This window comes from Mustela erminea, chromosome 6 (genome assembly GCF_009829155.1).
Source record: "Mustela erminea isolate mMusErm1 chromosome 6, mMusErm1.Pri, whole genome shotgun sequence".
NCBI classification, from domain to species: Eukaryota; Metazoa; Chordata; class Mammalia; order Carnivora; family Mustelidae; genus Mustela; species Mustela erminea.
In genome coordinates this window covers 38341672-38367291 of record NC_045619.1, presented here as the reverse complement: position 1 = coordinate 38367291, position 25620 = coordinate 38341672, and the positions used below count along the sequence as shown (strand labels likewise).

Below are 25620 nucleotides of genomic sequence, written 5' to 3'. Positions count from 1 at the left end.
TATGATAAAAATATAAAGAAAATTCCCTATCATTTCTGATACATTAATGTTGCCAAAGCTAAAATGGAAGTGAAAAATACATTACTTTTATTTAATTTTTAAAATTATATGAACAAAACATTATAGACAACCCTGGGGTATTTTTTAATCTATTTCAGTAAGAAGATGAAAATCTTGGAGTTTATGGAATTAATTCTGTGCTTTATCTTATTTATTTATTTATTTTTTTTGAGAGAGAGAGAGAGAGCACGAGTGGAGTAGGTGGGAGGGCAGAAGGAGGAGGAGAGAGAATCTTAAGCAGACCCCATACCCAGTGCAGAGCCCCATTCAGGGCTCGATTTCAGGACCCTGAGATCATGACCTGAGCCAAAATCAAAAGTTGAATGCTTAACTGACTGAACCACCCAGGCGCCTCTGTCAGTATCTTTTCAAAAAATTAGCATTTAATTAATTTTCTACTTTATCCATGTAAACTAACTCTTAAATATTGTATCATTATTGAAAATTTCAGGGACGATGATTGTGATATTTTATCCATAAGTTTGATCTCCATTATTAATCTTAGATATTAAGGTTCAATATTTACTTTGCATTGTAATAGTTTACCTACTTAGATAATACACCCTTTATGTTAAACCTTCTAAAACATTCAGTAGCACAATGATAGCATAGGTTTTCCAGTAATTATTTTTGTACCTTTCTTTCTTTCTCTTTCCCTTCCTTCCTTTTTTTCTTTCTTTCCTTCTCCTTCCTTCCTTTTCTTCCTTCCTTCCTTCCTTCCTTCCTTCCTTCCTTCCTTTCTTTCTTTCTTTCTTTCTTTCTTTCTTTCTTTCTTTCTTTCTTTCTTTCTTTCGTTTGTATTTAAATGTACACTCTGTGCTAGGAGCTGTTAAGGGTACAATTATTAAAGACATTAGCTTACCCTCAATTGTTTTATGTTTAGGGGAGTCATTAATAAACAAGAAGCTAGCAGGATGGGATAAATGAAAACTTTCTTGTGGGAATGTAACTAATTTTGACTAGAGAAAGAATAAGCAGCAAAGTTTCATGGAAGGGGTAGGAATTGGTACTGGAGTATTTCAGCCCATTATAACCCACCTTTTTTTCAGTGTATTTTCAGGCAGAGTTCCTTGGTAATGAAACACCTCAGGATGGTTTTCTTCTCATGGCATCCTGGTTAAGCACCTGCTGTTTCAGGGAACCAACAGTAGTGTGTCCTGTGGTAATCCTCGTGCAAAACCCCAAGGGAAATACCATCCCAAGGAAATTTTTGAACAAGACTATACACCTCACAAAGGTGACAGCTGAAGGATGGTTTTGCCTCCCAAGCAGCAGGAGTTCATGGATGTTTTGTTGTCATTCATGCCACAGGGACAATTTCTGTGTGACTGCTCTACTCTCTTCTTTCTCAGGCTTGCTTATATAACTCTCTTTTCTGTATTTTTTATCTTTGCATCTGTTCAATCATTGTTTCTGCTTCCTTATATTTTAAGCTTGCTCTCTTCTGTTCAGCAGCCTTCTACCTTTTATCCTCTTTCTATTTACCTTCAAATCTTACTACAAAAAACTTTAAAAAAACCCCATCATTTTCCAGTTCAAGCATGAGAGATAATCTAATAGGCAAGAGTTGTCTTTTCATGCTTTCATTAAATTCCATTGGCTTGAGTTGGCACCATGACTGTATCAGTCTAGCTCAGTGGCTTAGCTGCATCCCAGCAAGATCACCTCTTCTGTGTCATTGTGTGAGGAGAATGAGTTCTCAAGCAATCTCATAAGAAGCCACAGTAACCAGAAGGTCATTTTGATGCACCAGAAGATTCTAATTTAGAGAAAGTACTATTGACAAAATTTCCAGATTATGTTAATCCTGTTACTAAAGAAAAAGGTGGACCCAGAGGCACAGAACCTACCCAATATGCAATTGGAAATGTAAAAGACGCTGTATTGATTTTAAAGCCACATATTATTAACTTCATGACATGTTTCATGACAACTATCAAATATAGAGATAAAATTTGGTGGCATGAAAGCATTTATGGTCTTTATATCCACCAAAGACTAAAGAAAAAAAAAACCTGAAGACTACCAAAAACTGATGTAGCAGCAATGGAAATGCATCATTCAGATCTCCTCTTATGGGAAGCAGAGTTGACTGAGAACCTCAGGTGTTACCTCACAGAATCCCCCACTGGGTTTCTGCTGAAGCCACACTTCCCCCAGCTGTTCTTAGCCAATGAATGAGTATGGTGGGGCTGCAGTAAATGAGTATGCTGGCCCACTCCCCTGATGGGTGACATTGGGTCAAGGACGCCCCATTAGCCTCCCCAGAATTTTCTTGGTACAGTGCTGCTGTTAAAGACTCTTCCTACCCAGTCCTCCTTTTTCCTCTTTCCCCATCACAGGTGTCAGATTCTGCCTACTTTGCCCCTTTAAAGTTCAACACATCTCCCCAATAAATCTCTTTCATATAAAAACAAAAACAAAAACAAAAACAAAAAAACCCAGCAGAACTCTTTTGACCCATTGGTGAATGTACTGCTTTGGGACCTAAAACATGGCTTCCTGAGGCTACTGTATTAACAAGGACTTTGTGTGGGATACTTACCCTTAAAAGGGTAGGGGCTATGACAGGTGCTTAGATTGACTGACATTCGAGTAAAATAATATTCTACCTTGAGAGGTGCTGACATTTTGTTTTAGAATCACTTGGGAGAATATTTTCCATAAATGTTTGCAGTACCTCAGAATAAAGGGTTTGAGGAATCCATGCGGTACACTGATGTTGACCTTTTCCCTCTAGCTTTATAATCATTACTTATGTTGCTTAGCAACTCTGTAGCATTATCTCCAAACCTCGTATTAACTTGAAATACAATAGAAATGAAAATTATAGAAATGTGACTCTTAGGAATTGATATTTTTTCAAGTTACTGTCAGCAATAACATGGTATTATATTACAAGGCAGACTATACAATATAGAATATTTTGTGGCATTTCTGAGTTTAATATAAAGACTAATCTAACACCGAGGAACTTTAATTAATAACAATAGAAATGTAATGGTAATAGAAAGCCTTTCAGCTGGCTTTTCACATCCCTTAATCTAAACAACATTCTCAAGAGGAAGAACAAAACCAAACCCTGAATTATATATTTTTTTCTTTGAAAATCATTCATAAAGGCACAAAATGTGGCATGATTTTTTTGAGTAGTACAATGCCATAATCATCTTAATGATCTTTATTATTCCCTTTTCAAAATTGGGGCAATGCTTTGCAAAATGATTGTTTAAGAAGAAGTAAAAGCTTTCAGTTCTTATGCAGGAAGGAAGGAAAAATGGGTCACAGAGGGACACATTAATTACTTTGTCAACACCATTCATTGAAAACCTATCCTCTTGGCACTAGGCTATAATAATTACTTATAAGACGAAAGAATTTGGCCAAACCAAAAGAAATATTGAGCCAGTGTTCATATTGCTGGTGATATGAAAAACTAAATGGAGAGAATTTATAAGACATGTATGATTTGCAGATATTTAAAGACTTTTTCACTTTGAAAATAAACAGTGACCTGTATATCTAAAAATGAAAAGAATTCAGGAAATGTGTGGGCCTTTGAAAATTGAACATAGAGTTCAAAGAAAGTTCTCTCTGTTGAAATCCCCACCTTCTACAAGTTAGTGAAAGCCCTCTTAGAGCAGTGTGTCTTTTAACTTTTGGAGGGATAAGGACCACTTCAAAAATCGGATGAAAACCATGGACTTTCTTCTTAGAAAAATACAGATCATCAAAAAACATTTTGTGATGAATTTCCAGGGTCTGTAGAGTCACAGAAGCCCACCTGAGGAAACTGATAGCAAAAAAAGAAACCCCGATTCAGAGAATGTGCTCTTAGCAGGTGCAGTTGGGAGTGGCTGCAGGAAGGTGGGGGTGCGGGTGGAGGGGGTCCAGTTCAGAGTGTACAGGGCTAAATAACATTCTCCCAAATGAAGAACTCCCTATAACTTAATGATTGACTTTTCTCCTCAATCATTGCTAAACCCTTCCTAATTTCTCTGCAAGTACCATAACAACAATAACAACACAAGATTGGGATTTGGAACTTTGTCTCTGCTCTTATTTAACCAAGTGACCTTGGACAATCAGTTAATCCTACTTCACTTCACTTCCTGCGCTGTCAAGTGGAGATAATATTTAACTTAAAAATTATCTTAAAAATTAAATATCATATGCAATGTTCAAAGGAAGCCCTCAAATGATATGTGTTATTATATTCACTAACACTGCCAAAATTTTGTGTCAATTTGAGTTTAAGCCTGTAGGCAGATAATTATTTAGCCAGAAAACTTTCGAAAATACAACAAAAGATGTTACCTAAAATGAAAATATGTCTTTTAAAATTCCCCTAAGTGACATGCCTTGGGTATTTGTTGAAAAGAAACTGGTCAATACATTGGAGCTATAATAATGAAATAAAAAAAATTGTTAAAACAAAATTTTAATAGAAGTTATTGAAGATAAATGTTTAAATATTGAATTGCTTTGGTATATTTTTATGAATTTATTTTACATTATTAGATAAGAATGATTTGAATTTTAGAGATAAGCTGTATTTCTTTTATTTAATATTTTTGAGATAATCTGTATTTTAATTTCAATACAAACTATTGCTGATCTTAGTTTTCTTTAAGGTTTGTTACAAAAAAGGTTTATAAAAAATAACTAATAATAACACATAATATACATTTATTTGTTAATTATACATTTATTTATTTATTAATGCATTATTTTTGACATTTCAGAGTGTAGATGATTCAGATCTATCTGTCATTGCCCAGAACAAGAAATGCTTTGACAACGATATTGTTTGTTCCAAAAGTGTTTTGATCTCGGTTGGGGACACTGAAATTTACCTGAATGATACTCCTTACAAACAAGTGAGTAAACTATTTCTTTTAGGATCATTTTATCTTGTCCCGAGAATACTGAAAACAAAATAGAAACAATTCAGAGAACTTTTCTCTGCAAGTGATGACTAGATTCAGGTTTTCTTTGTTGTTTTATGTGGTGTCAATAAATCATACGTGACTTGTCTCTTTGACTTACTTTTTTAAAGACTTATACATTTATTTGAAAGAGAGAGTGAGAGCGAGAGAAAGAGTGGAGAGAGGAGAGTGGCAGAGGGAGAAGGAGAAGCTGACTCCCCGCTGAGCAGGGAGAAGGTTGCCGGGCTGGATCCCAGGACCCTGCGATCATGACCTAAGCCAAAGGCAGATGCTTAATTGACTGAGGCACCCGGGCACCCTGGTCCCTTTTGTTTATGTTTCACTTCTCCATATTCCAGTTCTTTCCTCTTTTCTTCAAACCCATGGTACCATGCTGGCCCTAGCATCTCCATCTCCAGTTCCATCTACACTGGATGCTTGGCTTCCCGAGTTAGTTCCTCTCCTCTTACCCTGCCATACTGCAGCCAGGGCAGTTTTTTTCCCCTAAAATGGGGATCTAATCTTCCATCAATGTAGTGCTTCAAAACTCTCAGATGACTTCCCAGTTCTCTGATAATTCTTTACCAGTCTGACCATCATCACCTCTCCTTACTTTCTGTTTTGAGCCCATGTTACAGAAGTCAGAGTTTTCATTAGTTCTTTTGATGGCCTATTCTTTCTCTCACCTCTGTTTCTTCGTGAATGTCATTTGCTCCTGCCTGGATCTGCCTTTTCTTTAACTTATTCTTCTATGATAGGTCTCATCGTAAGTCCTTCAGGAGCTCCTCTTCATACCTTCAAGCGCCCTGTTAGGACACGTAGCATACATTAGTGAGATTTCTTGTGTGATTGTCTGTCTTCTGTCCATTTGTCTAAGAGTTTTGTGAGAAGTAGGACTGCTCTCTCCCTTATTTATTCCTGTATTCTTGGAGCCTGCCCAATTTGAAAGAATGAAAACATTTAATTCATTCATCCATTCATTCATTCATCTACTATCTCCCCAAATCTCTATTAATTATTGGGACTAAAACAGTGAAAAGACACTGTGCTTATCTTTCAGGAATTATACTCAGGGGAGGGAGACATTCAAATAAACAAGAATACGCCATGGAATGTGCTATGGACAGAGTGTGTTTAGGACAGTATGGGAGTCCCCGAGAAGAAGCCAACGTTGGATATTTAGGGTAGTTGTTAAGGGTGTAGACTTTGGAGTCAGTCAGTGCTCACCTAGAACCCCTGCTCTGTCACTTGCTGGTTGTGTCACTTTGGGCAAGTTTCCCTCACCTATTTAAGCTGCAGATTTCTCAATTGTAAATTTGGAATGATGATAGAATCTACTTCAGGGGCGCCTGGGTGGCTCAGTGGTTAAGCCGCTGCCTTCGGCTTGGGTCATGATCCCATGGTCCTGGGATCGAGCCCCGCGTCGGGCTCTCTGCTCAGTGGGGAGCCTGCTTCCTCCTCTCTCTCTCTGCCTGCCTCTCTGCCTACTTGTGATCTCTGTCTGTCAAATAAATAAATAAAATCTTAAAAAAAAAAAAGAATCTACTTCATAGGTTCATATGATGTTTAAATGAGATAATGGATTTCAAGAAATGACTTTCTTCCTCTCTTTCACCCTCCTTATATTTGGAAGGCTCAGAAGATATGCTTTGGATTAAACGATTGGAACTGAATCTTTTTTTTTAAATATTTTATTTATTTACTTGACAGAGATCAGAAGTCGGCAGAGAGGCAGGCAGAGAGAGAGGAGGAAGCAGGCTCCCTTCTGAGCAGAGAGCCCGATGCGGGGCTCGATCCCAGGACCCTGGGATCATGACCTGAGCCGAAGGCAGAGGCTTTAACCCACTGAGCCACCCAGGCGCATATATATATATATATATATATATGTATATTTTAAGAAAAAAAACTGAAGAGAAAATAGTAAATGCTCTTGCAGAAACAATTTGACACATTTTTGAAGTGGTAATTACAGTTCAGTGTAACTTTCAACTTCCAGTGTTCACCTGTATGCAGGCGTAGATGAATCTTCATGTCAGTTGCGAAGTATGAAGTAAGATAAAGGAAAGTCATAAAAATACTTTGACCCTAACAAGTACCTTGCTAATATTTTCTCTTGAACATCAGAAGTGAAAATAAGTACCACTATTTTTGGCAGATGGATTGCTCATTGAGGGGAAGAAAAAAAATGTTATTCTTTCAATAAACACAATTTTGTTTCATCAAACATGTTAAGATATAAATGTTTTATAAATTTATTTAAGTGGCACTTTAAATATTTTCAGTCTCCACCTTTATAACTTATCTTTCTAACATCATTGGAGTTTGTTGAAATTGCTACAATTCTCATCTGAAGTAGAGGTCTAGATTTGGGGCAATTCACAGCACCCTCCTTTTTCTAATGGAAAGCATCTCTACTTCTTAATCTGAAAAGAAAGAAGCACACTATCTCCTTTTGACCAAAGAGAACTGTTTTTCTTGTCTTAAACTCCCCTGTTTAGTAAAAATGAAGGATTTTTACCTCTACGGGCAAATAGAAAAGATATCTTTTACATCAGGAAAACGGATGTAGCAACAACCTTAAGAAGTCTAATGATAAGCTGCCTGCCTTATCCAAAAATTATTTTTAGGCTCTAAAGATAGGTCAACCAGTCCAAGAGAACTTTAATAGGAAAATACACAAAAAAGCATCTTATGGATTGAAAGGAGCTATAGGCCACCAATATTCTGCTTACTTGCTTTAATTCTTGCTGATCAAGCCGTAAGGTAAGAGCCGTGAATGGGCTGTTGCAGGAAGGTTTTACACATCTATACATCACACCTTGATCCAGAAGCCGAGGATACTGTTATAAACTTGATAAAGTACCTCTTTCAATGAGCTAACATTCAGGTGGGGAGAAGGCAGATAATAAAACCGAAGACAAATCATATAATAGAAAGGTACTGAAAAGTATAATCAAAACAATAAAAATAGGTTCTATGGCAGAGAGTGACTTGGGGTCAGGCCAGGCTACCCATTGGGTGGGCCTAGTAAAGAATGATAATGTGATGCCTCTTGTTCAAGCAGGAATTATTCTTTCTCCCTTTGTTTTACTGTCTCTTTTGACCTGTCATGGTGTGTGCATGGTTCTTTTTTCTTTATTATTTAAGGCCTTGTCACTCAGGAGCAAGGATGCTCCCAGGTTGTGTGCAGACTCTCCTAGGCACCCAGGTCCTTGCCCCATACCTCCAACTTGGCACCTGGGAGGAGAAGGAAAAGAGGTTAAGGAAATCCATTATCCATGTGTATGCTTATACAATATACACTGTTCCATGTAACATATTGAGCCCTTGTAAGTTTGAGCTTGTTCTAGAAAACTCTTTATGGGTGTGACGAAGTTTATTTACCTTGCCCTAAGGAATGTTTCTAAAATAGTATTTCCAAACTCTGACTTTGTTATCCTATAATCAAAGGATAGTATATCCACTTCACAATTTTTTATTTTGCATCTGCCTGAATTTGCTTTACTTTCTTTGATTTAATTTGATTTTAATATTTTTAAAGTTATTATATGAGTTAATTACAATGTCAGATTTAATGGGATCTTTTACAGGGTATATAGCCTCTGCTCATAAGGAATGCTGAATATTTGCTCTTTAGGCTAAATGTGCTCTTAATTTTCCCAACAGTTTCCATCTCCAGTTTCTCTCTAAGGTTGTTATTAATAGCCTAAAAATTATCTTCCTTTAATATAAGCATAGTCCATCACTTTCCTATTCAGAAGCTCTTACTGAATGCATTTTGCACATAGAATAGCAGCCTTTGACTGTATGGACAACTTGGCTGCAAAAGGGTCTCTTACTATGCTTCTCATGAAACCCATGTTCGAGCCTTTTGGTGCTCTCCTTACCTCTGAACAGATTTTGAATTTTCTTGCCCCTAAGTCTCTATTCAAGCTATTACTTTTGTTTGGAATGATTTCTTCTCCATTCTCATTTCCAGCTCTTTATACTTTCTTGTGTATGGTCTCTTACAGATCCGTTCATTATCTCACTTCTTGCAAGAAGCCTTTAATGGATCTTCCAGATCCCTTTAATGGAAATCCATTTCCCCTTTCTCTTTTGCTCTCTCTCTCTCTCCCTCAATATAGATAGATATAAATATGGATACAGATATAGATGCATCTATCTATCTGTAGATATATATATATATACATATATACCTATATATGTTGATGTATCTCTTTATCTACCTATAGATCTATTAATCTATCTATATATAATGTATTTTTGGTACTTAATCATATGAATTATCATCAGCATAGAATTTCTGAGTTAGCAGATATAACCCCTTACCCTTAATGTACTCTATGCTCATGCTTTTGTTTACGCTCTTTTCTACAGCAGAAATACTTTTGCTTATTTATCCATATTGAGCCCATCTATCAGATTATGTCTCATTACCAATTTATGTATTTCCTATTTTATGCATATTTTATGCATTTGTTTTGTCTTTTGCTATGGAGCCAACCAAAAATACTTGTACGTAGATACTCATTGGTAGATACTAATTAATGTTTACACTTTGGTTAATGAACAAAGAATTCATTTTTCTATTTCTTTCCTTCTTCCTTTTTTTTTTTTTTTTTTTTTTTTTTTAAGAAACGATCAGGTTTTTTTCTGGAAAATAAGCCTACGTACCAGCTTTGGAAGGCAGGGTACTACATAGCAATATACTTTCCAGAAAATGATATCACTATTCTTTGGGATAAAAAGACAACCATTCATATCAAAGTTGGACCCCGGTGGAAGGTAGGTTAACCTATTTGGTAGGCCAATCAAAATGAGATGTAAGAAATGAAGTTACATTTACCTTTAGATGTTTTATGGAAATAAAACAATTGACATTTTCTTTAAGGAACAAGTTATATTATCAGAATTACTAACTCATAGCCCAGTGAAGAAAACTCTTACCAATTAGAGTACAGTGTTGCGTACAGTTCTTTTTGACTTTAACCTTGGAGTAACCATTTTCTGAAGTTACTTAGGTCAACTTCTTTCTTCCCATCCCTTTCAACGTGGTTATGTGATGTTTGTCATACAGTTAGATTTATTTATTTGTTTATTACATTCTGCATTTCATCTTTTCCTCCACATTCTGGATTTTTTTTAAGTTTGCATACAGTACATTTGTAAAAAAAAAGTTATGGTCTAGAGTTCTATGGATTTTAACAATTGCATGGAGGTTTTTTTAATCTCTCACTAGAGTTTCTATATAGAACAGACCTCTCTACTCCCGATTTCTCCCATGTTGCCCCATTATTGTCATCCTCTACTGATCTATTCTTCAACTCTATAGTTTTGCCTTTATGCTACCTGTTGGGTCTGGCTTCTTTGACTTCACAAAATACATTTAAGGTTCATCCATACTGTTGGCTGAATTAATAGTGTTTTCCTTTATAATGTTGAGTAGTATACCATTGTATGGATGTACTAATTTGTTTTATTTAATCCTGTTCGAAGATTCACTCTGGGCTGGTTAGAATTTTTAGCAATTTCCATTTTAAATTGTTTTAATATTATTTTCTGTTAAATATTGTATAAATATTAAGTATGATTATTATTTAAAATATTAATCTTGTTAAATATTTTAAATTTATATATGAGATTATTTTTGAAACAATACATTTTAAAAATCCAGTTTATCTGAAATTGAAGTTCAGACTCATGGATATAATGTGTGACAAGTTAGGGAAAAATTGGGATAGTAACAACATATTCTTATTAGACTGTGGAAAAGTTACATAGTTTTAAAGATTTTAATATGTTGTAAATTTAAGATATGATTGTATATTAAAGTCATTTTCTTTCAACCTCAAGTGAGATAAAGCCCATAAATCTATTACTAGGGTTTGCTGGCTTTCTGCATTTCTTTGATGCAAATGAAACAAGTTAGTCATTGCCATACATCTTCAATCATGTTTTTCTGCCATCCTTTATTACATATCCTCTCTTCTTTACTTTTTAAAAGTGATTTAATCAGTTATTCTTCTACATCTCCCGCTTTACTGCTGCCTTAAATTGTTGGGTGATCATGGTGGAAGTGGCCATTGTCTTGCAGAGTTATTGTGGCTTCTGAGAAAGGCACAATGATACACAGTGGTCATGACAGTTGCAATCCCAGCTTTGCTGGAGACCTGGGCAGCCTACTTTATCAGCTAAGGGCTATGGTCCATTTTTCACTATGTGAAGAAAACCTTCAGTTTGTTTAATTTCATTGTTTTAAGGGTGGATTTCCATTGTTTTAAGAAGATTATTCTTCTTTGTACTTTTGGTTTATCTTCCTCCCCTAAAAGTAAAGCATTTCACATTATTTGAGAAAATGCAATGGGTAATGTTAATATGATTACTTCATATGGCACTTTCAGTAACCATTTCATAACCTATAACAACCTTTATAATTGTGAAATAAGATGTGGTTTTTATTTATTGTGTCTCATAGTGGCATGATACATGAATATTAAAAAGTTAACTTTTTCTTTTAGATGTTTTGAATGTTTCGGCTTTTCAGAGTATGACCTAAAGAAAAATTTATTATTCTTATTGTTTCAGCATGATACATGAATATTAAAAAGTTAACTTTTTCTTTTAGATGTTTTGAATGTTTCGGCTTTTCAGAGTATGACCTAAAGAAAAATTTATTATTCTTATTGTTTCAACATTTATAGTGTTACAGAACCTTAAACATATTCGGGGGTGGGTTTTTCATCATTAAAATGTATATGTATATGAATATATACAGAATATATATGTATACACACACACACATATTATAGTGTCTGTATTATACTTCTCCAAGTTACTTATATTATTACTTGTATCAGTGCTAAGACAATGGTGTGACTAGATAAAATTTGGGAGATGGCGAAACATCATTAAGAATTTAAAATAACTTAAATATAATTAAATAGATATGAAATTATCTTAACATATTTACATAGTTGTGGAAATTCTAAAATGTCTATTTTAGATCTATTTTAGATTTTTAGTGAATGAGACCTTAACTGTTGATGTGAAAATAGAATATTTCATATTCCATGATTTTTTTTTTCACTTTAGAACAAACTATCAGGATTATGCGGAAACTTTGACAAATGTACTTCAAATGATATGACCACTTCCAATAACTTAGAAGTAAGAAATGCCCAAGTATTTGGAGATAGTTGGGCATTAGGGCAGGTAAGCAGAATATATGTATTATAGAACTCAACAAATATTTTTGGATATATTTATTCACTTAATCACTTTTTCTTATAGGAAAATTTATTTAGGTAATACTACTTAATGTCATATTTGTATAGTAATTCATAACTGACAAATTACTTTCACATTTACCTTCTGTAAAGCTTGTGACAATCTTGTAATGTAAAGGGTGTTATCTCTATATGACAGATGAAGAAATTGAGGCTCAGGAAGGTTTAATGACTTGCTTAATATTGTATGTCCAGAAAGAAGCAGAGATGACATTCAAATTCATGTCTTTTTTTTTTTTTAAGATTTTATTTATTTATTTGACAGAGAGAGATCACAGTAGGAGAGAGGAAGGGAAGCAGGCCTCCCGCTGAGCAGAGAGCCCAATGTGGGACTTGATCCCAGGACCCTGAGATCATGACCTGAGCCGAAGGCCACCTGAGCCACCCAGGCGCCCCAAAATTCATGTCTTTTAATCTCAGGTTTTTCCTTCCATAGCAAATGCTTTATCAATGTACTTATATTTCTAATAATATAACTTTTGCCAACTCAAAGCAATGAGAAAATGAAGGCAGAATTTCTCACCATTTGTTCTCCAGGCATGGTTGTATGGGGTGGGGATCGGTAGGGAATGGATTTGTGGTCCGCTGCCTCTGGGAGCAATTTGAATAAAGTAAGTTAGACATATTTCTTTTTTGAAGGATTTCTTGAGTAATTATAAGCTTCCAAGGGAGGAATAAATCTGAAGTGTTTACCAACTTATTGACACAGAACCTGTTTTTATGTATTAGTTGTCAAAGAAATAGTGTCCTGTGGGCTGGCCACACTTTGAGAAATGCTGAACTAACTCAGAAAACAGAATCAAATTGGAAATTAGCATTACTCTTTTATTCTCCTTTTTCTTTTTAGCCTACTTTTCTTTCTAGCTGAAAGTGGTATCCATAACTACAGCTTTCTGATTTGTTACTATTTGGTTAATTTGCCTTCCTCTTTACCTAGTTTACCTAGTATATCTAAATTTCTTTAAAAACATAAAAGGGGTCTAGGATAAAGCACTCACCTAATTCAGTAAAATTCAGCAGCATATTTGAATGTGGCCCAAGCTGAAAAGTACAAATATTTTATTTAATATATGAACTATCTACTTCATAGATACAAAATCCTTTTTGTTATGGCTGTCATATATCTTGTTGCACTTATAAGTCTTTGAAGAAATTATATTTGTCCATTTAAAATGAATTAAGGAATAACCAATTTATAATAATAATTAAATATTTGGAGTAATCAAAGAATTTTATACTCACTATAATGTGTATTCTTATTCATACTTAATGGCCAAAACTAAAAAAATTTTTTTAAAGTTTTTTCAATTGGTAAGTTTAATTTAGTGCTTAGATGTTTTCCAGGTTATATGAACCCATAATAGGATTAAAACACAACCTCTGTTATTAGGAATTTAGAGTCTAGATTAGTAGTTGAGCTAGAAAAATTAAGAATGGAAATATGAAATAGGTGCTTTGATAGAGGTGAACAAAGCATTGGCTTCATTACGGTCAAAGGAGGTTTCCCAAAGAAGGTGCCATTGGACTGAATCCTATAAGACCCAGGAACTAGAAAAGTGAAGATGTTGAGAAACAGTGTAACATCAAAGGAGGGAATGGTCCATTAGAAGGTGCAGGAAGACGGGTGTGTAATGGGAATTTCAAAAAATTCAATATGGCAGCTCTGGGGAGTTGGAAGTTGTCAGTGGCTGGAATGCAAATAGAGTTGCAAGCTATGAGTGCTAGGATCTAAGGCCCTAAAGTAGTTAGGAGGCTCTTATAATCCAGCTGGTAATGTTAAGTCAGTGAAGATTTAGAAAACTATACAAATTTCAGAGGCATTAAAGATTAAAATCATCAGCATCTGTTGAAAGGTTGCATTTAGGAGAATCTGGAGAATTCAATAAAGTCTCATAGCTTTCTGACTTATTGGGTAGTTGCTGATACTCTTCCCTGAGGAAGGGCAAAAAGGAGAGGAGATAATGGAGGAAAGTAGGTCAGGACAATTGTGTAGAGATAAGAACAGGCTAGGATGCATTGAGAGACGCTACAGTGAAATTTATGTGGAGATGTCCAGTTTTGAGATTCAGGAAAGATATTTGGGCTGGAAATACAGATTTGGCAGTTACTAGAATATGCAGGTTGTTGAAGCCATAAGAAGTGTACAAAATGAGAAAAATAAGAGGTTTGAGGATCAAGCTTTGCACAGAAGGGAGGGGCAGAAGAATGGGGAAGTAGCAGCCACTGAATTAGGAAGAAACTCAGAAGAAAATGGTATCACAAGAAATAAATGTGGAGAGACATTTAAGAAGGGCAAAGTAATACGTAGAGTCAAAGGTAGTGAAAGGTCAGGTGAGATGAAGACTGAAACATTGCCTTTATATTTAGGCAACGCTAATGAAGAGATCATTGATGACATTTTCAGGGCAGTTTCGGGGAGGTGGATTAGAGGAGGCAGAGACCAAGTTGCTGAGTACGTGGGATGTGAGCCTAGAGACACGTGAGCATGTACAACTCCTCAGAGGATGACTCCGATGGAAATGAATGAGCTGAAAATGAAAGGAAAGAGAATCAATTGCTCACATAATTTTTTAATGACCGCATTTGAGACAAATTTAAAACCATTTACCTCTACTCTCTAATATCGCCAGAATTTTAATAGTATGTTTAATTGTTTTCGAAAAGTAATACATACTATTGAGTTGGCTGAACACAGATGCTTTAGGTAAAACTTGACTAAAGGAACCAGAATATATGAGATGTGATTGTAATGACGGAGTCAGAATAGTTTACTCTGGTTTCAGCCTCAGAAGTCATCCCTTTGAAAACTCTCTCTTCTCCCTTATTTCTCTTCAACAGTGTGAAACCCCAAGTGAATTATTTAAACCCTGTGAGGCACATCAAAACAAATTTCCTTATGCCAAGAAAGAGTGCTCCATTTTGTACAGCGATGTTTTTGCTCCTTGTCGCAATGTGGTAAATGAATACTTTACAAAACTTTCATATTTACATGGGTATTGCTGTAGCTGTGACACTGAGATGAACGGGACAAAGAATTTAACCAGCTGTTGGCTTTTTGGGTGGACTATCTAACCATTGTCGGGAAGAGAAATTTGGTAGTTTGTTTGTTGGTAGAAGTGGTGCATTTAGTTGATTTACTTTCTCCCTCAATTCGTCTTATTTAACAGCATACATTTGTACATATTTATTGTAATATTCTGTTCTACTTCATGAAGCATTTTAATACATCCTCAAAGCCAGAAGTGATTGGTCAAAGCCAAAAATTTTGTTTTTATTTAGAGAACATTGCTGCATGGCATCTTCTCCTCAACCCAATGTGTAGTTTAAAATTATTAGTAGTGGCACATTTAAAAGGGTCTTAAAAGCATATGCCAAGATGGAGTAATTTAAATTTTTAAATGTATTCCCAACATAATAATTTTAAGCCTCCATAGTTTAAGAAAATTGCTTCAGGTATTCATAAAAATCACTAAAAGTACAATTGGTGATAGAACATTCTTTTCATTCCATGTGAATATGCTAATAAACAATGAGATTGTACAAAATATCAAAATATGATTATATTGAAGTTACTGAAATCACATTTTTTGTTAGACCCATTATCTGTTTTGCTGGTTCTTTGATTTTACATTTGCCTAATAAATTCCTTTCTCCTTTAGTCCCTATAGAGGTTTGAGACGTTGAGAACTCAAGGTGGCAGTGTTAAGTTGATAATACCAAATTTTGAAAACCTACCAGTTTGTTTTCTTTTAGAAGTTTGAATTTGAATCAGTTGTGGTTAGTACTTATTGAAATGAACTCATTTTCATTTCATTTTCAGATCGATGTTACTTCTTTTGCCAAAAACTGCCATGAAGACACGTGTAACTGTAATCTTGGTGGGGACTGTGAATGTTTATGCACAAGCGTGGCAGCTTACGCATACAAATGTTGTCAGGAAGGGGTATCTGTTCACTGGAGGTCATCCACTGTTTGTTGTGAGTACCCTAGTGAGAACATCATCACCAGGTTGGAAACTTATAAAGAGATTAATTTGTCCTATCACAGAACAAATACCATGCAATTCATGCAAACAGAATTTAAGATAACTAAACTTTCTATTCCTTTGACAATGCAGATAAACTGTAGTACAGCTAAAGGGTTTATAAAATTAAACATCAAGGTAAAATTTTCTATTCTGTTTGACTGTTGTCAGGTTGACATTCGAACTATAAATTGTATACCACCCTCAAATTGTTTATGACTTCATTCCCCTTACGGCTGTGAAGTTTCCCTGTTCTGATTATAAGAAACAGATTTGAGTCTTTAAACTTTTCGTTTACTTATGTAGATGGAAAGTCATCTAAAGATTTTAACACTTTGAGTTCCCATTTCTAAGTAGGCAGACACATTTGTCTACTTATAATCTTACAAAATTTAATTTTTCAACACATCACTCTTAAAGAATCCTCTTTGCTCAGAGGAAGTTCCTAAATAATGATGTCATTCTGTGTTCTTTCACTTGGTCATGGATAAACATACGGCAATATTTTGCATACTTTCAGATAAGGGGTTAGACCTTTAAAGAGTTTAATATTTATTCTTTTATTTTTTTAGCTCTTGACTGTGAATATTACAATGAAGGTATGTGATATTTCAATAACGATTATTACTATAGCCATTCTGTGGGATGTATTTTCAGAGTAAGAGTTTTTCAACAATGTGGGAACAATAGTTTATAATTCAGTACATAACTCAATGAACAGCTTTACTTTATAAAATTTATCTAAATTTTTAAGTATTTGAGTTAAAATTTATTTCCTGTAAAATAAAAAGTGTGTAACTAAGTTTTCGGCATTTAGGAGGCCCTCAATAAATGCTTTTTGTATGACATGAATGAATTAATGAGCGGAGATAGCTAATTTTTTAGGCAAAAAGGATGAAAGACATATACCAAATGCTTATCTTTTACCATTTTGTATAAATATAAACATTAGTCAAACATTATGTCATAGATATCAACTAGTATGATGATAATCATGTAAGGAATTTATTTTGCCATCATTGAAGGCAAAAATAATTACGTATTATCAGAATGAGAATTTATTGATTTAATGGTAATAAGAGGAGGCGCTACCTAAAACTAAGAAATTGACATAAGAAGAAACAGAATATTACATCCTCAGTGAAAATGCCAGATAATGGCAGAATTAGAGCCTGCTTTATTATCAAACCTGCTTATTGAGGAAGGCGTAGCCACTTAAACCTAATTCAAACAAGTAAGATGATCCAGGACAATGTTCAGTGTTCATTTTGTCCATGACTGGACAAATTCTGGACTCATGATGGGATAAATTAGAGTAATAGTTAAAGGGAAACTGGGCCATTACAAAAACCCCAAGCAACTAATCAAAAGCATTTTTGGTGCCTTACTGAGCTAGGGAGAAATCTGTCAGCTATAAATACCCAAAGAAAGCCAGATAATTTTAGAGAAATAGAGATGACGGATTAAAAAGAAAATTGACATTTTAGTTTTTGGTTGTTTCTGTTACATTTATGGAAGTTTGATGGAGAAAAAAAAACCAACATTAAAAAAAAAATTCAGTGGTAGTTAAAGAAAATATAAACCAAAAATATCTCCTGTTGAGAGGTTCACACACACGTGTGTGCGCGAGTGCATGTACGTGTGCGCACACACAGACACATTCTACATCAATCCTTTGGATGTCATGCTGAAATTGAAACTGATTCCCTAACAGTAATAGCTTTTGTTGTTAACTACTTTATGTATATCATGTAATTTAAGCTTCAAAATATGCCTGTAAGGTATTACTATTAACACTTTATAGAGGAGGAATCTGAGGACCGGAGGGGTTAAAATAACTTGGTCAGAGTCACTTGGTCAAAAATGTAGTAAACTGAGATTTGTAAGCAATCTGATTCAGAACCAAAGAGCTTGACCTCCATGCTGCACTGCCCTGAGTATGGTTAACGAACCCCATACTCAGAAAGATCACCACACACTGTGATCATGCACTCTACACAATGTACACAGACATCAGTTTGAAAAAAATTGCTCCAGTAACTTCCTCACTTAAGAAGGCTTGCCTCACACAGTTCTGCTGTAAAAATCTCCATCTGTGCCTTTGTACTTTCTGGCATTTCTTCTGTCGTCCTTTGGATCCCAAAGCAGAATTTTCCGTGAATATTGAATTTCTACCTTTTGCTTCTTGATATATTTTGCTTTCTCTCAACAAGTCTGCTGCACTACTAGTGATGGTTCTTTTTTCTAATGTGTTCTAGGATTCTTCAAACCACTTCCTCTGGTGTCATCTATAATATTCAGAGGACGAACATGGGGCGTTTAGCCTCCATGGGACACTGATTGACTCAGTGGAGTGGCAGGGGAATCTGTTTCCTATGATCAAAATAATAGGCAAAAGCATTAACTGGGCAAGGAGAGTACGAGTTTGCAAACATAATGCAATGAAGATAGATGATTGAAGGGGAATATAGAATTGAGATTGTTGATACTAGTTATAAAAAGAAAATTGTTTAAATGAATATTTTTAATAGGTTTCATCCCCACTAATTTTATAGATATTTTAAACCTACTTAGTTTTCTTAGGATATTCAGCACTGATATATTTCTTCCTTTATTTAGTATATACCAGGCACTGTGTTTTCAAGATACTTATTAATATTTCAAGTTAATGCAGAAGTAAATAATTGTGATTCTATAAGAGGAAAATTTTAAAAAAGTAAGAGAATTCAGAGGTTGCTGTTGATATTATTTCAGCAATCTTTAATGCAAAGGCTATATGTGACATCTTCATATTCATTTTTATGGCATTTGCTAAAAATACAAAGATTTTATTATTGTGATTGCTGTCAGTGAACAAGGACTTCAATATTCCACTAAAAATTGTTGTGCAGGTTTTAAGCTCAGAGTGATTTTATTAGCCAGGATATGCCTAATATTGTGTTAAATAATCACTGAAGGAAATGATTACTTTCAGTAGGTGGTGAAATTATACTCTCCCTAAAGAAAATTAATGATAAAGTCAATGATTTTTGTCTTAATTGCTAGTGAAAATGCATGAGTATCCAAATACAAGATATCAATCATCTGGGAGACAATTCGGAAGCTTTCAATTTTTGTACAAATGGATTTTTCAGGTGAAAATTATCTCTTCAGGTTGCTGTTAGTAAAGAACTCATGCTGTGGACGAGAGATTTTGTTTGGTTGTCTATTTCAGTTCCCTTCTTCTTTTTTTAAAATTTTTTAAAAAAGATTTTTATTTATTTATTCAACAGACAGAGATCACAAGTAAGCATAGAGACAGGGGAAGGGAAGCAGGCTCCCCACTGAGCAGAGAACCCGATGCGGGGCTCAATCCCAGGTACCTGGGATCAAGACCTGAGCTGAAGGCAGAGGATTAACCCACTGAGCCACCCAGGCACCCCCGTTTCCCTTATTCTTATATCGAATGTCCATGAGGGTGCTTCAGTCCCTCAAGTTGTAGTTTTATATGTCTTCTTCATTTTGAATTATATCTCATTGTGATTTACATACTTATCTAATTTATACATTTTTTACCTATTTGTACAAACGAACGTATTTATAAAATGAAATACATTTCTATCTGGGAAGTATATGTTGCTCTTATCCTTCTTAGAAAGTGAGCCAGCAAATAGTGGAGACTAACGATAGAGCTTTCTTTGGTTCTTGTAGATTTGGGCTCTTGTGTGTATTTGTCAGAGCAATGGGGAGGCCATGCTGTGGGCTCATGAAGAGGTTCTCCACTGTATCTGCTCAGTTCCATCTTGGTGGGAGCAATTGTCTTCAAGTCTCCATCTCTACTCAAGTTGTTCAAATTCCTGGTAAAACTCTTTCTCTCACAGCTTGTAAGGGTCCCCAAGTGCTCATTGGTGAGGTGTCTACAGTCCGTGGAGGAGTCAACACTTGAAGATAACTTATCCTGAGTCCTTGCCTCCTCTCTAGGTCTTCATGAAGGAAATTTTGGTTCTTGGTCCCCTTTTTGCTTCAAAGACTTTTGACTCCAGTCTAATTTCTCCCTTCCCCCAAACCTGATCTTCAGTCCTGAAAGAGAAAAAAAAAATCATAACCCTCTGATTTCTTTAGATATTTTTCTCTCCTCCATCTTTAGAGTGGGCTTGGTGAGGAAATTGTTCTTGAGATAAAAATTAGAGGAAAGAAGGAATGAGAAATTCACTGACAGCAACTGGATTGATCTTTTATGATAGCACTTGCCACATACATATTAATATTTTACATAACCTATATCATAGAAAATATACACACAACTATGCCAAGCATACGGGTGATAATTATGTAACCTAATTTTGATGATTCAGAAGAAACTTCAAAGTTTTATAGTCTCTCAGTTATATTAATCACGAAGATTAGACTGGCATGGAGATTAGGCTGGAGGTAAACTGAATTTATTATCACAAAACCTAACTCATCATTTTTTTGAATATCATGAACTTACCTATAATTCATAAGATAAGGTTTGCAGAAAAGTTATTCTGGTTGAGTTTCGAGTTTGTCTCTATACTAATAAGGTTTTTACTACAGTAAATGTTTTCCATTTTATATGGAGCTAGTTAAGTGCATGAGAAGCAATAGCATAAGTGAAAATACTTTGGACATCTTTGTTGAGCTTCGTCTGATTTTCTTTTTTATAGACATGCCTCACTGTCAGTAATTCTCCAAACAGAAAATATCGTAGATCACGTCTGTGACTTCTGTTTTCATGCAATGTAACCTGTTAGAGAGAGATGATTTTTTAGAAGACTTTCAAAATCCCTGGCCATAGATAGAGATAAATTTATGTTTATTGAGAATAGGTTCAAATCATGCAATATTAAAGTGGAGAGTTACCTACACAAACTTTTTCACCTAGGTGAGAAAAACGGAGATCCAGAAAGCTTGAATCAATCTTCTAAGGAGCACTGTTTTAACTTATAGATACATGTAAATATATATATATATATGAAATATATATGTTTTAATTTACATAATCTAAATATGATTTATATATTCCAATTTGTTATAGTATGTTATTTTTTAAAAATAGTTCACTTATTGTATCAAAGATAAATACTTAAGTGCACAATAATTTTTGTGGTATTTCTTTGTTATTAACATCTATCCCATTGAAATGTCAGCTTGAAATGTAAAACTCCAATGCCAACTTATACTTGTAAAACTCCTATGGCAATTTATAATTCTCTTATCTGCATTTAACTAGGGCTTGGAGAAGGGCCATACATGCTGGCAAGTTATGGACAGAGTGGCCTTGTTCTGGGGGCCAATATGACCAGTAGAAGCATTTTCTCTTTGCCAAGGAGTAGTATTCATGGCAATTTATTTTTTAATTTTATGATCACTCCAGGCCTTTTTAAAGAGAAGGCATCATGTAAGTATAATTTCCAATTGAAAATAGGAATTTCATTTTCCATTTACATTGTTTTTCATTTATTCATGTAGTAGCTATTAGTTGGGGATCTAATACATTTAAGGCATTTTTTTAGGTGTCCTAAAGGGTATAAAATAAGAGACTGGTACACGAACCAATTATCTCTTTTGTATATAAAATCTTTTCTTTGTTTATCTTTTAGCATACATACATTAGAATTGAAAATATTTGACTGAATTTTTGGTCCTAAATAAAGCATAACTTAAATTTTCATAGTAACCATTATAGACTTGATTTGAAATTTTGATTTGATATCAAAGTAGTTAAATATTAAGAAAATAAATCAGAGTCTAGAAAGTCTTTTGTCCTTTATGGTCTTGTCTTTCCTGGTACCTGGTCCCACATTTACTGATTTCCATCTGCAGATCTATACTGGTCCTATTCACTTGGCACCTGTTCTAACTAGTGGTTAGTGTCCCCTTCTGACTGGAGATAATCAGGCTACATTGGTGCTATACTATACTACGTTGGTGCCCTACTTAGAATCACTCATGAGGTGTTATATGAGCTTAGAAAATATTTATTAAGTGAATCAGACTTAATTTTTTTAATCTATTTTGAGAATCTCGTGATTTTCTAGTTAGAATGAATTGTATTCTTCTTATATGGTTTCACTTATTTGTGGAGCATAACAAATAGCATGGAGGACATGGGGACTTAGAGTGGAGAAGGGAGTTGGGGGAAATTGGAAGGGGAGGTGAACCATGAGAGACTATGGACTCTGAAAAACAATCTGAGGGTTTTGAAGGGACGGGGGGTGGGAGGTTGGGGTACCAGGTGGTGGGTATTATAGAGGGCACGGATTGCATGGAGCACGGGGTGTGGTGCAAAAATAATGAATACTGTTATGCTGGAAATAAAAAAAAAATAAAAATAAAAAAAAAAATAAAGCAGCAGCAAATTCAAGAAAAAAAAAAAAAAACTTTAGTTCTTTTTAATCTATGAAAAATCCCTATCACAGTCTGAAGTTCCGATTTATGTGTTTGTTCCATACTTTTCCTCTGAAAAAGATTTCTTTTATTCTTCTTTGCATCCTCCAGGGCTCAACAGAAGGACTTGCAAGTTTTAAGATATAATCAATGCCTTTGGAATTATACATTGGATTTGAGCGAGCTCTTCATTTTATGATTTATATTAAGCGATGTTTTAATAAAAAATATCCTAACGGATTTAAATTAAAACCTAAAAAATTAAGGTCTAAGAAATTAAACCTAAACTCTATTAAAAAAAAACTCTTATATCATGGGTTTTACAAATATGAGGAAAACTTTTTCAAGCATTTAACAAAACAGGATGACATTTCTCAAATGTTTTATAATTGTTCATTAGCCCTTTGACCATCTATTGGGAAATAGACAATAATGTTGAGCAAATAGTTTTTTCTTAATGCCGCAAAATCACTTGCAAGATTATTTACCCATTAAGAGCCCAGTTATATTGTAATGCAATGACATGCCTAAATTGATCTGTTTCCTATTCTTTTAGATCATCCAATTTAGCTCTTTGGAGAGTCTGTGCATTTGAAAATGTTAAAGCTTGCAAATACAAATATGTGTTCAATCAGTCATTCAGTTCCTTGTATGAAATTGCATGTGCTGGGGTCCTAAGTTGGTATTTCTTTTGTCCCCTGAGGGACACGAGAAATTATTTAAAAAATAGAACTCAGCAAAGACTGATCTTTTTGAGTTTTTGAGCTAACAATACATTACATTAAAATATTAATTTTCTTTTTAAAGATATTAGAATTCATCTCTGAAATCTTAGAGATGGTCTTCATTATATATGGCAGTTGTGCAATTCTGTCTTTGCAAATACATTTTACAGTGCTGATGCTGATGATCTCCCACCCAGGCGGAAATCAAACATGCTGCTCTATGTTTTACAGCATTGGCACTTGTTTCCTTGGAGTCTGCCGAAAGGCCAAACTACTTTCTCTATGTCCACGATGATGACACTCTCAGTTTGAAACTGTGGCAGGCAAATTCAGCCTTCCATCGAAGAGCCACATTTTTCCACCATCAGGGGCTCTGGATTCCTGGTTACAGTGCGTTTGAGTTATACAGCAAAAAAGGCTTTTTTATCATCCTCACAGATTTTAGTGTCAAAGCCTCAAAATATGATGATTCTGAAGAATTCAAACATTCAAGTAGCTTCAGCATAGAAGGTATGGTTTCTGAGATCTTCAAAAGGAGAATCAATAGATAATTTACCTTATGGCAAAATATCAAAAATTTTTAAGTCATTTGTAAACGAGTCTAAGTAGACTAACTGGTATGACCTTGAATGAGTAAGTTTCTTAACCTCTTTGTCTTTGGTTTATGTGAAATTAGAATGGGGGAAATAATAATACCTACTTTATAGAGTTATTATTATGTCACATAAATTAATTGGCAGATAGTTTAGAACAGCCTTAAATACTGTTACTTTTATTTATGGTCCCAGTTATTACTTTTAGGGCTATCTGGACTTTGGAAGATGCAAGCTTCCTTGCATCTCTTGGGTCTACTGCTTGTACTTTTTCTTTCCTAGAAGGCAGCTTCTCAATATCCTGATTCTTAATGATAAAGGCAGCACGTTTATCTCTGTCTTTTGAATAGTAAGGTAGGTATCTGGTTCCATTGACTTCTGGAAGATTTCCCTGGTTCAGTAGAAGCCTGGTTTTATTTCTAGAAATCCTTACAGTTTTATAGCTGTTGAATTTTCTGAATTTCAGAGAGGAATCTTCACTTCCTCATCTGATGTTTTTTCAAAATCTAGGAGCTTAACACATACCTTGGATCTCCCAAACAAATTACTTCATTTTAACATATCATTTGTTTCATTCATTCATTTGCCTTTTCTGTTGTTGATAAATTTCTGCAAACCTCAATAGTCTTTGGATTTGAGGAATTCAGATGAGCTTCAAATTTTTGCCTATTAAAAAGGGTTCCTGCACTCATGAGAAAAAGTCACTGATATGTCTATACTACATTCTATAGAGCAGATATGATGTTTTTACTTGACTTTACTTAAAAGTTGAATGTTATGAGACTCTGTTTCCCCTCCAGTCTACTTAGACTCAGACCCAGTGGCCCCACCTAAGTTTTAGACAACTGTTGCCAATGGCATCATTAGAATCTCAGAAACTGATCATTGTGGAGTTCTTAAAACTAGGAAGTTCTTGGGATCTACTCTAGTCTTAGAACCAATCCTCTGTCAGGACTCACAATTCCAGTGACCCAGATCTAATGACCATGCTAATCTTTAGATGCACAGATGCCTTCCAAAAAGTTTTATTTTCCTATCCATACTTTAGGATTCCATTCTGTATCCAGAATCTGAGAAACATAACACCTACCATGAATTTTCTCCTTTATGGAGCTCTCTTCTCCAGATATAATTTTGGACTGCTACAGAAAGACTGTTCTATGTTGTGATAAGAGAGAGTACTAGCAGAATTTGTAAAAGGAAACTCTTCAATCAAGGGAGGTTTTATAACTGTAAGCATGTATTTTTAAAGCCCATTCATTTGTTTTTGTCATCAGATAATTCTTACCATGTACAAGGTAATGCTCTAAGTTCTGTGAGAACAAGGATGGAATGCTCTCCCTAGGTTTGATGTCAGGAAACATGTCTTTGGTCTTGCCATTTTCCTAATTGTTTGAACTTGGCAAGTCATTTGGCTCCTCTGAGCCTCATTTTTTTTTCATTTATAAAATGAAAATAATATTCAATAGGCTTTCTAGGATAAAATAGAATAATGGACAAAAATTACTTTGCAAAAAGTAAAATTCCAAACAAGTGTTCAGTATTATGACATGTAGATCATTAGAACCCAGTGAACATAAAGGGAAAAGATTTTGAATTTTTCATTGTTTT

General features: G+C 34.7%; 1 protein-coding gene across 1 annotated transcript in view; it reads left to right on the top strand.

The window, feature by feature from the left end:
* OTOGL (otogelin like) overlaps nucleotides 1–25620 on the top strand; it is a 130330-nt gene that overhangs the window by 62443 nt on the left and 42267 nt on the right. Inside the window, exons 26-33 of the mRNA XM_032346910.1 lie at nucleotides 4806–4940; nucleotides 9627–9776; nucleotides 12084–12203; nucleotides 15116–15232; nucleotides 16098–16254; nucleotides 16874–16900; nucleotides 21535–21702; nucleotides 23648–23926. Of these exons, the coding sequence (XP_032202801.1) occupies nucleotides 4806–4940; nucleotides 9627–9776; nucleotides 12084–12203; nucleotides 15116–15232; nucleotides 16098–16254; nucleotides 16874–16900; nucleotides 21535–21702; nucleotides 23648–23926 (1153 nt within the window). The remainder of the gene's footprint in view (nucleotides 1–4805; nucleotides 4941–9626; nucleotides 9777–12083; nucleotides 12204–15115; nucleotides 15233–16097; nucleotides 16255–16873; nucleotides 16901–21534; nucleotides 21703–23647; nucleotides 23927–25620) is intronic.